The sequence below is a fragment of the Archocentrus centrarchus genome, chromosome 11, assembly GCF_007364275.1.
Source record: "Archocentrus centrarchus isolate MPI-CPG fArcCen1 chromosome 11, fArcCen1, whole genome shotgun sequence".
NCBI lineage: Eukaryota > Metazoa > Chordata > Actinopteri > Cichliformes > Cichlidae > Archocentrus > Archocentrus centrarchus.
The window spans coordinates 11,254,159-11,273,178 of record NC_044356.1 but is presented as its reverse complement, the minus strand read 5'-3'; the positions used below and the strand labels follow the sequence as shown (position 1 = coordinate 11,273,178).

Genomic DNA, 19,020 nt, shown 5'->3' with positions numbered 1-19,020 from the left:
AAGAAACGGCTTCACTCTCATGCAGATGCAATTCTAGGATTTTCAGCGTGGTTCCAATTAAAACGGGAACATTCCCCTGCATTCTTATCTCAGCCCACCATTAAGACAAGCTCATGTTAAAATAAATAAATCTAACACCTGGTTTTCCATATAAAATTCCCCCTTACCTTCTGTAGCCACTGGGTATAATTCTCCATAATGTGCTCGAGCTGCTGGATCTTCTGGCTGGGAAAGTCTGGCTCAGGTGGCGGAGCGTCTCTCTGGAGAGAGTTGGCGTTGTACTGCGAGCTACTGGCTTTCGCCTCCCTGCAGGAGCCACCTCCAGCTCCCTCTCCCTCAGGTAGGATGAAGGTGTAGGTGCACTGGCCATGCTGGATCTTATGAAAACGTCTACTGCTGCTGCTGCTGCTGCTACTACTACTACTACTACTACTACTACTACTTCCTTCATTATTGCTGCTACTGCTGCTGCTGTCCGTCCCTCTCCGTAGTTCACCTCCTCCGCAGCTCACAATCACCAGAAGTGCCGCCAGCGACAGCAGGTGACGGCTGTAGTGGTGCCACAGCATCATATCAGCCTGGAAGCGGTGTTGCAGGTGATTAAATTTCTTGTATCTTTGGCTTCTCCTTCTATGCTTTACTAGATGTTATCTTTGGGGCCGAATCAGAAAACGTTAGCCTGAAACATTTATCATCCATCCTTAAGTTGGACCTCCAGCAATGAAAGTTCATGCAGATTTTTGCCATGGACAATATACACACGCTATATATTTCCAAACCTCCTTTAAGTTTTTGTCCTGGCAGGAAAAGTTGCACACATGGCTTGCAGTGTGACAGCTTGGTTATATTTCTTGATGTTCCTCCAGGAAATCAAAGCCTGCTTGCATTTATCAGAGTGTACATTTAAAGTAGGTGCTGGGTATGCTGGGATAGTGTCGTCAGACCTCCCCTGGTCTCTCTGCCTTCCTTTCCTCCTCTGCTCGCTGACTTAACAACCGGGGGGAAAAGAGAGAGAGAGAGAGAGAGAGAGAGAGGGAGACGCTCACCCTGAAGAGCAGTTCCAAGCTTCCAGCACACTCTGCGCCTGCCCCTTGTAGAGCCTGCAGAGGAATGTGACTCTGTGCATGGACGTGTGTGTCTGTGCGTGTGTGTGTGTGTGAGAGAGATCCTGGCAGAAGAGACCCCAGCACAGAGGACATGCTTAGGCTGTGAGGATCAGTTTTCAGGCAGGCTCATGTGGTTGACCTGCTCTCTCGTTTGAACGCACGCATTTAATTTATCTGCTCTTTTCTCCTTACTCAGCTAATACCAGGTGCTACCAACCTGTCACCTTTGTTTCTCTCTTGACAGCACAAACCCATAGTTAACATAAGCAAGATCTTTTTTAGAAACAATGTTTTCCTGGTCTTTTATTCTTTTTTCTTTTAAGCACCTATTTCAGGAGAAAATGCACCGTGCTTCAGCACCTGAATGGGAGTAGCCAAGGGTTAAACTGCAAACCAGGTTAGTGGCTAATGGACAACCCACCACACCCCCCTGAGTCGCCACAAGGTATTTAAGCATGCTTTGTTAACTTTAGTTTTCTTGCTGAAGTAAAGTAAAAAAAAAAAAACACAATAGAGGACACTCCAACACCAAACATGCCTGGCATACCATCGTTTAGCTAATTGCAGGTAATTGCTGTCATTGGTCGTGTACATCCTCAAGCTCTATGTGACCACTTTTTTTGCTTTAAAAGGATTCCACAGGTCAGCCGATGGGCAGCCTGTCCAGTTGCGACGATGGCCGTCTGACTAGTACAGAGTCTCAGACAGATTGGTGAAGCTTTTCAAATAATCACCACCTAATTTATAAATGCAGACACAGATTTATCACATTTAAGCACCATATTATCACAAACAGATTAGGTTTGATTTAGGTTTGATTAGATGTAATTGCTAACTTCACCCCATTCAATCACAAACTGATGGCAAACTGATTCCATCTGATTGCCATTTTATTGCCATCTTGATGCCCCAAAGTTGCCTTGAAGAAAGCAACTGACTATCCCCATTTTAAAGACAATGAGATCACAAGAATACACATGCGTTTATTTGTCTTTTTTAAAATACTGACACTGGCAGCTGGTGGAACCTCAATAACCTGCTAGTTTTCATGAATTGTAAACACTATATCTATGTTAGTGAAAACTGGAAGATCGTTCACGTTTGCCTGAAGCAATGTTTCAGCTCAGAAACTCGCAATTATGGGAGATATGGGAGGCCTTGTCTGCGGAACCTTTAACAGTAAAGAATTATTAAACAGTAAAGAACTATAACCCTATATTTTTTAAAAAGAAAATGTTTGTTTGACTCAAGAATACGGCTCTTTAGCTGTCATTTTGCTTGGTATCTTGATTGCATGAGTGTACATACAGTATGGCCATATCACATGCCCTCCAGTGTTGTGTTTTCATGAAAACAAAAGTGAAATCCAAGAATGAGCAGGGGAAAAGATGGAATGCCTCTTTATCATTAAGCCAGAGCAAGGAGCAGAGTGAGGAAACACAGCCCTTAAAGGCCCTGGGTCAAAGGTCAAGTCCTTGTTACGGACAGCCTATTAAAATCTGATTCCGGGAGACATAGTTGCCTGATTTCTGGCTGAATTTCAACATTCCTCTTCAGTTCAAAACATCCAAATTTGTGTACGTGCTAAAGCATGTCTGGTCTTCTATTTGTGTGTGATGTATGTGCAAAAACGGTACCAAGCACATGTTTATGTGTGTTCTTCTGCTTATGCATACTTACAGTACATGTTATAGAATTCTACATAATCCTGTGTGGGTTTGACATCTTGTGTATCCAGTGATATCAGAGGGCTGCAAAAAGCTGGGCCTTGTGTGTGGGAGCAGAGGGGTGGTGTGAATGAATGCATGAAGGAGACCCAAGATAACAAACCCTCTGAATAACCCAGACTGGCCAAGACACAAAGCATGTTTGCTCTTGGAATGCTTTTCTTAGGTTGACGTACTTTGCTGGTGTCCTAAAAGTGAGGCGCCAGTTGCTGCGTCCAAAGGAAACTGAGGAGGAGATAATGGTTAAAAACTGGAGCTTGCAAATTAAAACTGCATATGACTTCAATGAACAGCTATACATAAAAACACCTAAACAAATATAGGAATTATGGTGTGGTATTCCTTTCACGCTACAGAATGGATACTTCCACATGCTTCGTGTAGGAAAGGCAATGACAGCTATATTTTTTTAGCCTTTAAAAAGGCTAAAAAAAACATTAGCAGATTTAAGCTGCTAATATTAGGGGGCATTATGGTTTCTGCAGCCTTATATGGAAGGGTCACTGCAGCCCAGTGTAAAGTTGTTCTTAGTAATCACCTTTTATCCTGTAAGGAAACATCTTAATGAGATTAAAGCACATATCCACGTGCTTTTTTATTGAAACAAGTGTATAAAACATTTTTAGCAACACAAAACTCTTCATTTTCATATGATACCATATCACAACCAGGAGTGGCTTGTCTCGTAAAAGGAAAGACACAAAAGGAGACACACAAGCTGTTTATATTTACGAGTTAGTAACGGAGTGCTATAATCTGATCTGAAATCTTACTGGAATGTAAACTTATTGAGAAAACAAACTCAGTTTGCAGAACAACAAGAGAAAAATTATTTACTAACTCTTTGGGGTCCCGTCTTGCCTGTTCCACATTTATATCCAACGCACACCCAGTTTGGTAAAATAGAAAAAAAAAATCTGTTTTTCGATTGTTGTTTTTTCTGGTGACAGACGAGCACAGATCAGGTCGTGTCAGCCGTGAGAGCCCTCCAGGCAGCTGATACTCATGGGAATCTGGCTTGCCCTCTGCTTGTGAAAAGTTTGGGAGAACATTTTGTATAATACAGCATCAATCTGACTGATGCTGTCTTCCACGTGTATTATAAAACTGAGTATATGATAAGGGAACATCAAACATAAGAGGTTTACAGCATTCCTTCCTGAGGTCCAGTGCACTTAATACACATGAAGAAAAATTTCTCCAATTACGAGAGAAACTGTGTTTATATCAGTGAGCTTTAAGGTCTTTTTCTTAATTTTGTCAGCAGACATAATTTCACCATCTCTGACTTTTTTTTTTAACTTTTTTTTGGTGTGTGGTTAGTGCCTTAACCATTATGGACCATTATTCCTTAACCAAGGCAGAAGCTTTGGTATGGCTAAAGTAGAGTTATGCTTTCAATATACTTTTTTTCCCCATTTTTGTATTATTTTGTCAGTCAGTCAGCATGATTACACAAAATCTACCGGGCTTAGTTTACTCAGATTTGGTAGAGAAGTGGAGCATCGGCAAAGGCAGAAGCTATTGTACCAATTTACCAACATTTGGATGATATCCTTGGACAACGTCGACCGTGGAAGTAAGGTAACATTAGCTTGCATAGGATTGCTAGCCAGAAAGGTGTACTATGAATCAAGATTAATGGCTTAGCGAGCTGTGTTGAGATTAACGAGTTTTCAGTGTTACCAAAGTGGCTCTCTTTTTACCTGGCTAAATCACCATGGTGACTTATCCTGATCAAATAACCTAGTCTGAGTTTTAATTTGAAATCTATTGAAAATACCACATTTTTACTGATTTCTTTCATTTACTGCATGTTTTTTAGTGTATTATAGATTCTCTGCTGGGGGAATACGTTTCATATGTGCCTGACTAAAACCACTGAATGAAGCGCAAACTGTGCATTGCGTTGTCATGAGAATGTGGATGTATTAATTTGGTGATCCAGAAAATGTACAGAAGTTATTATGCTTGATTCTAATCTGCTGCTAAGTCTCTTTTACACTGCTGGAATTGGTGCTACTAGAACACTTTCATCACTTTCATCTGCCCACAAACTACAACAATTTTCATGTCTCCTTTTTAGGCTAAGGGACAGTAATATTTAATGTTTAAATGCAGTAAGTTTAAAGTGTTAGAGCTCTAATGTGTAGCCGCACCTTAGAAATAAACACCAGCACTGATTGTTGGGCACTCATAGGTCATATGACCCACAAAATGCCTCTTTTTATACGAATGCGCTCAGAGCCTGAAGCAGAAAGCACAGCTTAACGGTGATAACCGTCATCGTGATGCTCTTTGTCTCCGAATGGGAATTTAGGTTTTGTTGAACTTCTTTCATAGTATACCCCTCACATCACTACAGCTTATGAGCACTGTTTTCATCATGAATCAAATTAAAACAATATAAAAATTATATTTAGATGTTTATAGTTTTAAACCTAAACCTATGGTGCTATGCTAACCCCCCTTTTTTTTTTATGTGAAACACTCCAAACACGGACTGGCTGACGCAGATGTCATCCCGGGGTTTCCTGCAAATGTTGGTCTCAGGGCAACCACTTGGCCAAATGAGGATGTGATGTCAGCTCAGTACAGATTTCTTATAGGTCATCTGCCCCAGGCACAGCCAGTGCTCAAGCAAACATTCTGTTGTGAGTCATTGTACAGGCTTCATTTGCAGTCTGCTTGAGTTGGCGTTACAGGGATTTACAAATGGGCAATGGTCCAAGGAGATACTGTACAGACACTTGGGTACATCAGAATAACATTTTAATAACTTTCTATTTTCCAACTAAATTGCTATTTTAGTTCTTTTACAGCTGTGGCTAAAGCAGCATGGTGACTGTTAACTTTATATTCTGTAGTGTATATTTGGGCTTACAATGACAAAGTTACTTAATTCTTTTTACTTAACTTTTCCTTGATACTAATCATTTAAGATAATAACTGTTATAGATGGTATAACTAATTTAAACATGTTAATAACTAGGTTAATGCAAAAATACAGCAGATAAATGTTAGTTTTGTCTTTTGGATGAAGTAACTCTGTAACCAAACTGATTACTTTGAATAAAGGTTGTTTTTTTAGATGATGGAAACTCATTATTAATTCAGAATTCATAGTAAAAATATTTTGACTCAGTGGCATCTTGGTTCACTATGAAGTTGTTTGGGTCTTTGATCTTTTATGCCTGGCTAGAAAACCCCCTGAATGTGGGTTATAAAAGGAGTTGTCACTGGATATAAAAGGCACAGGCGTTCCGTTTGACTCCAAAGACAAACCTAAGCAACTCATTCAGAAATGCCTGAATAGTTTCAGCTCAATTTGAATGTGATGAAATGGTTGTATAACCCAGCCTAGCGCTGATGGAACCATTTCTTTTGGCCCTGAGCTTAACTGTTTGTCATGGTGATGGTGACTGAAGGGGACACAAATACACACTTAAACACAAATGTCAAGGCAATGGTGAACTAGTGCCAGCCTCCATACTACTGACATATCAGTGGTGAGACATGTTTGCAAGTGCAAATGTGGGTCATTCTCTTGTATTATCCTCCTGTTCTGACCTCAGTTCAAATGTGTGATATTGTGTGAAAGATCCAGAGTCTGGTCTGCTGGGGCCTCAAAGGAGCGTTAATCTCACACACAATAGCCTCGTTAGCATTTCACCAAGTGATGACATCACTTCATGCTCGATGGTCGAGAGGTGATAGTTAAGGAGTTATGCATTTGTGGGTGCTTTGAGTGGTTTGGGGTTTTGTGACAGACTGAATGGATGTACTGAAGTGCAGGGAGTAGAGAGTTACACCAGTGGCGTGCTCTCAGTAGGCACTTCATCTACTTTGTAGCAAGTCTTGGAGTAATAAGCTTGTGTTTTTAAGTCTGCTTGCAGAAATCCTGTGGGAAAATAATAATGGGGATCGACCTCCAATGGTTTTTGTTAAAGAGACAAAGGATTAAGAAATCAAAGGTTGCATTTGAGGTTGCAGACCAACCTCAAATGCAAATGTAGAGCAGCCTTCTGATATAGTATTCCTTGGTTCAACATTATAGCCATGCTAGCAGCCATTAACTGCTGCCTTCTGTACAGACTTTATTAAGGGCTCTGGTCCCATTTTCAGGAAATCCTTATGCTCAGTGTTTCAGTTCTTGAATGAAGCCAACCAGCTCTGAGGTGATCACAACCATAAAAACATTGGATTGGTAAAATGAAGTAAAATGCAAAGGTGCAAAACAGCGCGATGGTTAAGGAGCTCGTCCTCCTCATAACTCATCAAATCGCAGATTGCACAGTGATTAACTTCCAATCTTTTTGCATTTAATTATTTTGGTTATTGTAGTGGTTATATGGTTAATAATAGCAGTGAATATGTTTTATAGTTTGTATTGTGTGTGTGTGTGTAGTAAAGTTTAGTCTAGTTATTGATATGGCTTCTTGCTGACTATAATCACTCCTCTGACAGTTTTGAAGTTTCATGCTGTGAGGTTTGTGGGTTTTAAAATTTTCCATGGTGACAGTGAGCTCCACCAATCAGAGACGCTTCAGTGTAGGGTTGTGGTTAGAGTAGTTCTTTGCCGCAACATTACCAATAAAACACATTTTTGTTAAAACAACGTTGATATCATACAGACTTGTGGTTTCCACGGGAGCACATGCCATTGTTTCACAGTGTCAGAGCTTGTAGTGAGTCTGCTTTGGATAGCTAAAACATTGTGGCTCATAATCAAAATCCCTACAGAGAATATGAATGATATTTTTACTTCAGGAACCTCATTGTTGAGCTCAAAAGTTTTGACTTTCCTGTTAAATATACATCTGCTCAGCAGATGTCACAAAATGTGGCTTTTTCAACACAATCGGTTTGACTGCCATTAAATATGAGACAGATGTGTACAGCACTCAGACAGTAAATTGTCAAAAGTTGCAATCCTCTGATTTTCATTTTATTTTTTTGTTTGTTTTGTCTTATTGTTTAGTTATTAATAAAACGACTCAGGTTGAATTGGAATCACATTAAGGGGTCTGCACTTCTTTAGGTGTTAAAAAGTTATTTTCAGGATTCACTAAAGCGGTGCAGTGTCAATTTCACAACTGAAAGGCGTGGACACAGGCATTTTTGCTACTGGCCTCACTGCAGAGTGCAAAAGGAGAATATTTGGATGAATCACACAAGCACGATTTATTAGTTTAGTGACATGCACTTTATTCCAAATTGTGCTAAATCAATGCCAAAAAAAAAAGCACATCTTATTTTGCGCCTGCTGTGGCTGTAATCAAAGCCACTAGGAGAGTTCATTTATTTGGACTGAGGAGGAGGAGCTGCTGCCAGAATTAGCACAGACTGAAGCCTTGAAATATCTGTCAAAATGCAGAAATGAATAGGACTGTGTTAGTATGTTTGAATTTTACAATATGTAATATTGACTGTAATAAATACATATAGTCTCACACTGCCTGCAGTAAACCAAGAGTGATGCATGCATTTACACATGTGGCACAGTGACAATATCTTCTTTCATTTATCAACACACGGATGACACTGATCTGACAGGATGGGATCTTCGACACATCGCAGCAGTCAGTTGTTACACAGATTTCAGGTTTGTATGGATAAACACTTTGTGATCCCCTCTGGATGAATCCTGCTGTCCACCTGAGACTCAGTTAAGAGTTTTAAGTTATCACATACAGTTCCCAGCAATTTCTAAGAGAAGAGATCGCACTTATGGCCAAAACATGTTGATTCTCCTTCAACTGCCTCTCATCTATCTGAATTGCTATGCTGGCTTCCAGAATAAAAACCAAAAAAAAAAAAAAGTAAAACTGCACTCACACTGTATTAACTGTATTATTGTTGTTCATAGGGCCTACAATACTGCCTCCCTCAAGTCTTGATTATACTCTGTTGTGGAAACAAACATAGAGAGCTGGAAACATAATGTCCAAATAGCCCACTGCCTGGTGTGCCTGTTGGTGCTTTGTAAAATACAGGTAGGCACACAGAGGTCCACGTGGACCCACACGCTTACCAGCCAATGACACTTAGACCCAAGCAGACCCCAGCAGAGGTCACATTTTTAGCAGATCACCTGTAGAACTTTCCACTCCCATCTCTGCATTTTTGTGATTGCAGCATCACACTAATTTGCCTCACTTAGTAAATCTGGCGCAGGGACTCTTGTGCCATCACTGTGGTCGGTTGGTTTGCATATTTCCTGTTAGCCTCGGCGGTGTTTGCGTTTTGAGCTATTTGTCTAATAGTATACTGCTAAATACTAAATTAATATGGTAAATATAGTGAACTTTAGTGTTTTGACTGTGAGCATGATAGCATGCAACGTGTAGCTCATAGCACCGTGACGACTACAACAGCACGTGGCTGTAGAGAGAACAACAGTCCTGTTATCTGCTCTTTTGTCAAAAAGATACTGATTAAGATCGACAATAGCCAAACATATTATTTTTTGCTGTACTACCACTGGATTTGATGGATTTCGTAAACAACCCATTTTGACATATGCCTGCCCGGAGCAATGATGTCATCAGGGCGAGACCATTGGAAAAGTGACAAGGGGAAGCCATTAGCGCAAGGTGGCTGTCAGTCTTCCTTTTCCCCTTGGGATCCACAGGTCTATATGCACTACACAGGCATGGCCTCCATCTCCTGTCAAAGCACGCCATATCCCTATCCCGCCTCAATTCCGCCCATCCTTGATACATGAGACAAAGTTCAGACCGAGGTGAATGGAAAAGTAAAAAGGTTTCTGTCTGTCAGTATGGTATTAAATCTTATGTTGCAGTTCTCAGAAGAAGAACTGTTTTCTTTCTCTTTTTTTTTCTCTTTGTAATCTCAACAGAAACAAAAATAGGAACGTCAGGAAAAAGGGGGCACTTACGGTCAAGTTAACTAGACTGTTGGTGGTCCAACAGTTAGGTCTGGTACCATGGTACGACTCTAAAATGAATGACAAAGCATCAGTAAACAATAGAAACAGACAAAAAAATCATAAATAAATGAAAAAGAAATATGGGTGCTTTGTGTCCACTTGCAAAAGCTTTTGTGGTTTAGACCTCATGTTTGTTTTTCCTCTATGCTTCACCAATTTATCATTATAACAAAGTCAATTTCAAGTTCAAGTTGATATGTGTATTCCTAAAGACGTTCTGTATATTATTGTGTACTTCATGTCACCAGTCCCATCTGATGTTTCCTTTTCCAACTCCTCGCCCGCATTCCTGCCTCACTCCGAACTGCCACAAATTTGTGTCTTCTAGTTTAGTTTGCGTCTCTGTTGTGTATGACAGAATTTTCTTCAAATCACAGCGATCAAATTTGTACCAACTGAGTTTATGTTATATCACTATGCTTTCAATTTGTAATCATAGTGTTAACCAACTCCACATGGAACCAAGTGCACAAACAAAATATGACCTTTACTGCTGCAGTATTTGGTTGGTGCAAAGGTCAGAAGAGTGTTTGGCTAGGCCCAGGGTATGTGCTATGTGGCTCTAGATATGTTACCCTCTGTTCTGTCTCTATTTTAGAGAGCAGGAACTCTGCAGAGCATAGGACTGGAATGCATGGGTGCAGGAACAAACCATGAAAGCACAAATCAAAACAACATAAAAGCTGCGTTTATAGACTGATCCAGAATTTATAAAAAAGCCTCAATAGGTACAGCTTGCTAAATTTCATAATGAAGTCCTGAAAACTTTGCATTACTCCCCTTTTTACACACTGTGCGCAAACTCTTCTTGTTCTAACAGATATGCCTGAACTATCTAGCTAATTCACTCCTGTTTGATTGTTAATTACTATATGTAATGATAATTTAATGATTATTTTTCATCTTTTAGGATGTCTTACAGGTGCCTCGTTATCTTTTCCATAAAGCTGTGCTGTCTCCATGAAGACCAAACAAACTCCAGTTGAGAAAAAGCCAAATGTACTGCAATGGGATGCAAGCTGAATGTTATTACCATAAAATGTCATTACAAATTACAATGAAAAAGATAAAGCGAAAGAAAAAATAGTTGTTTGCAGAGCATAGTTCATGGTTCAGTGTTATTTTTTTACATGAAGTTTGTCTGGTTCAATCACTTCCAGCTCTCAGAGCATTAATTCTCTCAGAAACTGCTTCCCCCTAAAAAATGCAGCATAATTTTTCAAAGTAAACTGTTAGAAGTTCACTAATTTTGCTCCCCCACAGTTTCATGTGCTCCCTTGCAACACAGCTGCCATCATAGTTTTTGTGTTATCCTCTTCAGTATGTTACCTTCTAATTGTCAAGACTAAAGAAAAAGACAGTTTACGTCCAAGTACGTGGCTTTGAAACCGGCTTGCATTTTAATCAGTCTGTTGCAAACTGTCCTGTAGTTACTGTTGCAGTAACTATAGGACCTTCACACTATCGCATTCCTTAGCCTTTAGCTAACATTTCCCATCTTGTCCTGCCACATCAGATAAAATTAAGTTCTATGCAGCAGCTAGCTGACACCTGATACAAGCTGATGAATACTGATATCACCATGTTTTTTTTTTTTTCACATTAACTCACACAATCAGATTCTGGACATAAACAGAAACATGCCCCTCTGTCAGTCTGAGCAACGCTTGCAACACAGCGTTTTCACTTTGATGCTTGTCAGCGCTCCGTAACAATATTAGGCTTTGGAAACTGATATCAGACAGAAATGCAACTTTAATTAGCAGTAACTAATTTAGCCTGACTACTTGGACCACCGTTTGACATCAATTGCTATAGAGTTCTTTTATTGTTGGCCTCAGATAGGCTACATTATTCAGTGGATATATATCAGAAAAGACGAAGTAAGCTGAGCTGTATCTTCTTACTTACTTTGCTAATTTCACTGCTGGCAAGTGCCGTTCGCTCACTTCATCTTAATGTGCAGCCAGCTTGCTGCCATTTGTCTTGTAGTATTTTCTTCTTTGGTAATGGGGCCAGTCGGCCCTCCTAACTTTGGAGAAATGAGCATGACATCAGCACATGGCTATTTTCTGGACTTAACCTGCTGGTGGACTCAACCGCACATAGTCAGTGTGTAGGTGTGTGCAACATGAGATCATACATGAGAGACCAATAAATAAGTCCAGATAAGACTCTCTGCTTTTGGTCTGTTCACTTGTCACATTCACCAACTCAACTTAGGCAACAAAGCAGTATTGAAATTGCCCAAAATCTGACAACATTCAAATCCTGTGTTACATGTGCAGACATACGCTATGTCTCAGTTGGACAGGTGGACAAGAGGCTGTCTGAAGCTTCACCTTCCCTACACGTAGTCCTAACATACCTTATGGAAGATGGTGAGGAAGAAATCTGATAAGAAGTCTTGTGAACAAGAATTTGTGTCTTTCTACCCACCTACATCTTCTCACAGCTCTGTTTGTGAGAATTATGAAGTATGATATAGCCAACACGAGAGTGCAGGCTTTTGTCAACTCTGTCACAATGGTAATCCTTTAATGGACAGATGGTTAGTCTGCTGAGGGGCCAAGAATGTACACAAAGACTTTACTGTGTCAGGTGGTGTATACTGCAGAGACTCGTGAGAGAACGTCTATCTTGAAAACCTGCGTTATCTACGAGCGACGGAGCAATGAAAATGGACAGGAGAATACCAGCTTGATTTATTAAATTCCAGAAAAAGGCTCTCTTAAAACGTGTGAATAAATGCTCCTGGTGGTCTATTAAATCAGTCACCAACTGTTTAAAAGCATGTGGCGTGAAAGATTTCTCCCTGCATGCTACAGTAAGTCACAAATGTGACTTCCATGAAGGGTTCTCACAGTTATAAAGAGATATGTGGTATTAAACTGTATGCATCTTTTTTTTTGTATCTTTAACAATTTTATAAAAAGCCTTTAGAGGTGTGTGATAGGCCATGTTAGCTTAAGAACTCGACCATAGGAAAAGAAGGAGGTCTTTTCTGGTCAGTCCGCCTTTTTGTTGTTTCATTTTCTGCACCATGTGAATGAGGAAGTCATATTCTGTGGAACAACTGCTGCTCCTGGCATTGGTGTGGTTGTTTCTTTTAACAGAAACAGTTTACCTGAACTTTTGTTGCCAACCACGTTCATTACCTTCATGTTAAAGGCATTCACGGACGAATTGCCAGAAACACCAAGAAGCAGTTCCCTCTTTCAGGAGTATAATGCACCCTGCCACATTGCACAGATGGTTGAGGGATAAGGAGCTGAGAGTTTACAGTTTGGATCACATATTTTCAACATTAGATCATTTTAATAATAGATGATTATGATGCATTTATTCATTTTTTTTAATGCAGTTTGAACAGTCAACAGGTTAGAAGGAAAATTAAATCATGGTTTAAACTCCTACACATCATCAACCATGATGAAAGTCCAAGATTATATAACTGCTAATTGTCTGCAAAAAAGAAATGAGACTTAAATAAGGAAAGGACCTGACACACTGTTATGCTATTTGACTTTTAATGGGCAACTAATAGGTCTGCTTTCTGGGAGGTATTGAAGGTCCATGCTACACTTTGACTTTTTCCATTGCTTTGTTTATGATTGGAGGGGAGCAGCCATGGAATGATTAGACCTGCTCAGTATCTTAATTTAACTATGGTATTTTTTTTTCTTTCAGTTTTAATATGGAAAATGAAATTATGTTTTGTACTTGTGGATCTTGTGTTGTTGCTTCTTGGACATAATTTTTTTTTTTAGAAATGTTTGAATTCATTTTGCTTTTATTTGTTTTAAATAAACTCCATCCATCCATCCATCCATCCATCCATCCTCTTCTGCTTATCCTGTTTAGGATTTGGTGAGCATGTGGGAACTAAATAGGAAAAAACATTCCTTTAAATTTACAGATTTCTTGTCTTTCTCTAATTATCCCAACCTCTTTATCACTCTGACATATCCTAAATGGTCTGTTTCCAATTTTGAATCACCTGCTGACAGCACACAGCGACTCTTAGCTCTGACATTAATCAACCACTTGTTCCTTGTTGATGGTAATGATATTGTGTTGCCGGTCTAGTTTATCTTACAGCTCCTTCATTATGTAACTTTAAATCTGCAGTAGTTTTATTGGTCTTGTTTCTACCCTCTAATTCATTTTAATCGTTGTTGCTAACAACATATATAAAGACTTTTTTTCCTTTAAAAAATTTTTTTTCATCTACACTGAAGAGTATTTGTCATCACCTGGTCAGGTGAATGCTGCACAACATGCTGTCGCCACCTCAGAGTCATTGGCTTAGCTTGGGTTCTTGTATGCTCAATGTTAGCAACGCAATATGAAAATATTTTTGTATGAGAAGTGCCTTTCAATATTTCATATGTGGCAGCCTCATCCTGTTTCCATGTTTGTACTCGTTCACATAATGAAGAAATGTCACCACGTATAAGGAGACTGGAGCAAAAATGAACTGGGTTAAAAAAACAGCCTGTTGTCAGCTGGTTTGCCCTTTCTTCTCATTTTCACATCAAGTCATGCACTCCCGCAGGAACTGAAAGGAATTGGGGTGTCATGCTTTTGTTTTCTCATTGCCTTTCACCACATTGATAACCCCTCCGTGTAACACGAAGGCTTTCCAGAGTTTTCCTTGTTGATTTTTTGTTTGCAGACTGTGTTATGACACAAGTTCATTGCAGATAAACTGAACCAAAAATCCAGTACATGATTCACATCTTGTGACATATCTCAATTGAATCTTGGGTCATCATTTCAACTGGGATTAAAAAGGGCAAAATTTTTATGTCTCCAGTCAAAGCCAGTATAGTTTAAAAACCATAGAGTTACATAATGACTCATTAATCTGCCTGTAAAAGGATGCTTTTACAGGCTCTTGATTAAAGTCAGCCAAAACATGAACCTAGACGTGCTAGGACATTACTTGCTTTTACCATGTAGGGTGGCTATCTAATTTTTGCACAGATATTACTTGGTGACCGCACAAATAAGCTGTGATAGCACTACAATGATTTTGTGATTTGTGGTGCCAAACCTGCTACTGTGCCACAATTTGATTTATAACAGTCTGAAAGGATGTGTTTTATAAAGGATACGCTTGTGAGATTATATTTTTATGACAGCCATGTGGAAAACAGTACCCGACAGACAACACTGTACAAATATCTTGAGGCACCCCTCATTTCTTTATATTTTGCTATGAAAATGGGAAATAGGCCCCAGCAATTAATTGAAACATGAAAAAATACACATGAAAATACAGTATATGAGACAAAAACAGAGTCTGTACAACTCTAATGAGCTTGAAAGTCAATATTTGCTATGACCACGTTTATTCTTTAACACAGCCTGAACTCTCTGAGGCAAGCTTTCTTGTCAATTCTTCAAGTAGTCTTCAGTAATACTTCTCCAGGCTTCTTGAAGGAAATCCCAAAGCTCCCAAGTTGCTCCTTAGTTGCTCTCTGATGCAACCGTCAGAGTGTGAATGTTAGATAGAAAGTACTTTGAAGTAAAAAAAAACAAAAAACTACTTGTATCAATGTGTGTGAATCGGTAAATGCAAATGTGTTGTATAAAGCGCTTTGAGTGCCCAGTTGGAGTAGAAAAGCACTATGTAAGAACTAGTCAATTTCCTGTTTAACTCTGTTTCCTGACCTCCTCCATGCATATTGATAATGCTTTGAACCGAAAATTTCAAATTTGGATTGAGCCACTTCTCATTTATTCTATTTTTTAGTCCTGTTTTTGTGTAGCATTTTCTCCTTGTTTCCCTGACCTTAAGAATGACAGTCACCCTTCCAGTGAAATCATTTCTGATGAGGTTTCAGTGAACAGTAGATGGATTAACTGAAGGACCAGATGCAGCTTTCAGGCCCTCTGTCAGGTCTTTGCTGGATTTTTTCCCCCTCTTTCTTAAAGACATGATTTTCAGATACTGTTCATGTTTTGCAGATAGATTGTTTTTGTATGCCTACCCCTACTTCTTTTGCCCTCCACTTGTTCAGTTTCCTCAAGTGTTTTTAAGGGCTCACTGCACATTGTGCTGAGATGTGCCAAATTTTTGGCTAACAGCTCTTTGGGAATCACTTTGTGCAAAAATGCATTTATCTATTTTTTTTTTATCTCTTTATTTGTAGATTTTGTGTATTTGGTATTTGCAAAGTTGTCCGTTATGTTTAGACAACACTGATTCATCCTTTGAGTTTGGTGCCTTGTCATGTTTGAGTGATTAATGGTTTAGTGTTAAGTGGCCTAACAAACATAGAAAAATCAAACAAACAAAAAAAACAGTTTCTCTGAAAATGGCCAGGTACAAGAACTGGATTGAAAATAAGTGAAAAGCAGCTAATGTCCAAAGAGAAACTTTGAAATATCTTCAGAGAGCCTAGAAAATTATTGCTCAAGAAAGTCGGGCTCCTTGGAAGCAAAATATAAAGAAATGAGGAGTGGCTCAAGACTTCTGCACAGTACTGTATGACCACAACCCTATGCACACTCATAAACTGAAATGTTGCAGAGATACATCTGTTAGTTTTTACTTGTCACAAAGTTGAGCTTGCACACTACTTTAGATTTAAAGTGTTAAATAACACATTGAACTATTGCTGACAGCATCTTTTGCCCCTGATAAGTGAATGGAATTGCATTTTTTTTTTTTTTTTTACAAAGTCAGGGACAAAACAGAGACAGGAAATCATACAATATAATGCCAAAGTTAAGTCAGTGTCCACCTAGAGACATAGATATGGTTTTCAACAGCTTCTCTGAAGATGGAAACAGCCTACGAGGCGTCAGTGTCTGGTGACGCCTGCCTCAACCATTAGAAACACAATGAGGTCAGGGCAGAGAGTGACACAGCATAGCATGGACCTTCAATACCTCCCAGAGCGCAGGCCTATTAGTTGCCATTTAAAACTCAGATAGCAAAAGAGCGTGTCTAACTTGTCTGGCAGAGAACGGGCAGTCATTCACCTGGTGATCTGGGCGGGTATTTTTCAGCGATCTGTCAGAAACACTGACTGCGCTACAAACCAGATCTTCACGCCGCTCTTCACACTTTACGTGCTGAAACACTTGAGATGCTTCTCAGTGGTGATTTTCATGGCTGCTGATCAGAAACAAATGCCTCATTAAGCTATCAGAATTGAATCCTCAAACTAGAGTAATTTGTGCTCACGTAAGTGATAATTATCAGTTTCATGTCAGGAAGTTACTTGGAAGGCAGGGAATGGTATAAACTTGGTCTTGCTGTGTATATGTTTACCAGAAATATGTCACATTAAATAAAGCCAGAAGTGCAACAAAGGTTTACATCATGTCACATTGTTGTATGGGTCAAAGGGCCAACACTAAACACAATCAATGACTGCCTCGCCTCCAGGACACACGACAGAGGTCCTTAGTGGTTATTTGAGTATTTGTCTATGAACTTGTCACGCACTAAAGCCGCTATTACCAAGTGAAAATAAATGGAAACTAATTTAGCAAATGGGAAGCAAAAGCTCTACCACATGGTACTTGACCTCTGTGACACCCAGGTTTGACCAACTTACCGATCCGTCTGGTTCTGTTTGTTGCTTCTAGTGTTTTAACAGTTGACAGACCCGGGGCTTGGAGGTGCACAGCACTTCCCACTTTTCACAGATGGCTAGGCAGCTGCTGCACATTCCCTGCCATGCCAACCATGTCCCAGTGAGAGCCACCCACTGCTCTGCAGTACAAGTTCAAATGTAAGGACAGCTGACTGAGCCTAAGCCTCTACAGTTCAGTACAAGTACTAAACTGTTTTTATTTTCAACTTGTTAAAGAAGATTGGATTTAGCTAAGAACTAAATCATTTTGTGCATAATTGTGTGATAGGTTTACACAGAAGGCTGCTTGCTGGGGAATACTGTGTATTCTCCAACTGGTTGGTGACTGGTTGCTGGAGGTTGCTGGATGTCTCTGGGTGAAATTTGTTACAAAGAGGGTGCTGCACAAAAAAAACCCCTTGTGACTGTTTTGGTCACTAGGAGACTTCAGTGGTCATCCGGAGTTTGCATGGAAGATACCAACTAACACGCACTAACCACCAAGCGGTAGTGAAACTGCAAAAAGTGCAATGAAACAGAAAAAGTTGCTTTGGTGTAGTTTCATTGCTTACCAGTGAAACCAACACTGTTTAAAAAGCCCAACTTTGAAGCCAAACATTCTCACCTTCAATATGCAGTTGCGTTTTCACAGTGTCATTAACTGGTGGAGCTAACGACCAAAGCAGTCGCAGGGAGGTTTTCAGTGCTTCTTTGCAACTATCTTCACCTAGCTACAGCCAAGCAAACTCCCGCAACCACTTGCCAACCTGTCGCAGTGTGGAGGCAGTTGCTAACTGGGCTCGAGGCCTATGTGACTGGGGCCTAGGTTCACATCTGTATGCTGAATATGACCAAATATGGTTCGCTTAGACACAAGCTTAGCACAAATATGGGGGAAATGGGGAAACAGTGAGCTTAGCTCTTTTCCAGAGAAAAAAAGAGTAGTTCAGCTTTTTTTGTACTAACTATATCCATCATTCATCAATAGCAATAATCCAGCTGACCTTACAGCTTACGTGAGGGGAGATACTATAAATATTTACATTCTGTTACACTGTTGTGAGCCTCTCGCCTCAGACACTTTGTCCTGCAGAGTAATACAGCTGGTGGGTGCGGTTTACCAAAAGAGTAAAGGGTCCCTACATGAAACTGCTCACAAGGTGGTTTTTGTGTGTGTGTGTGTGTGTGTGTGTGTGTGTGTGTGTGTGTGTGTGTGTGTGTGTGTGTGTGTGTGTGTGTTTTGTTTGTTATTTTTTTGTTCTTTGGGCAGTACTAATCAAGAGACATTTAGTTCCATTATAGTCATAGAATGCAACCTCAGAGGTCTAAATTCAAAGACACCACGAAAATCAAAGTTAAAAAATGATGCATCAGGCTATTTAAAATTCACTGTAGCAACTCAAAATGATACTCAGTAGTTTGTATAGCCTCCACATGTTTGTACGCATCCCTGACAACATCATGACAACATGCTCCTAATGAGACAGAGTATGGTGTCCTGGGGATCTCCTCCCAGATGTGGACCAGTAGGAGACCAGGGCATCACTGAGCTTTGAGTTGCCAAGCAGCAGCAGCAGCAAAGAAACCTAAAGGATTTAGAGAGTTTGTGTAAAGAGGAGTGGACCAAAATCCCTCCTGAG

At 39.9% G+C, this 19,020-nt stretch overlaps 1 protein-coding gene across 1 annotated transcript in view; it reads right to left on the bottom strand.

Moving 5' to 3' along the window:
- angpt1 (angiopoietin 1) overlaps positions 1 to 950 on the bottom strand; it is a 56,801-nt gene extending 55,851 nt beyond the window's left edge. Inside the window, exon 1 of the mRNA XM_030741881.1 lies at positions 168 to 950. Within this exon, the coding sequence (XP_030597741.1) occupies positions 168 to 572 (405 nt within the window). The 5' untranslated portion in view covers positions 573 to 950. The remainder of the gene's footprint in view (positions 1 to 167) is intronic.
- Between the last annotated feature and the right edge of the window lie 18,070 nt (positions 951 to 19,020).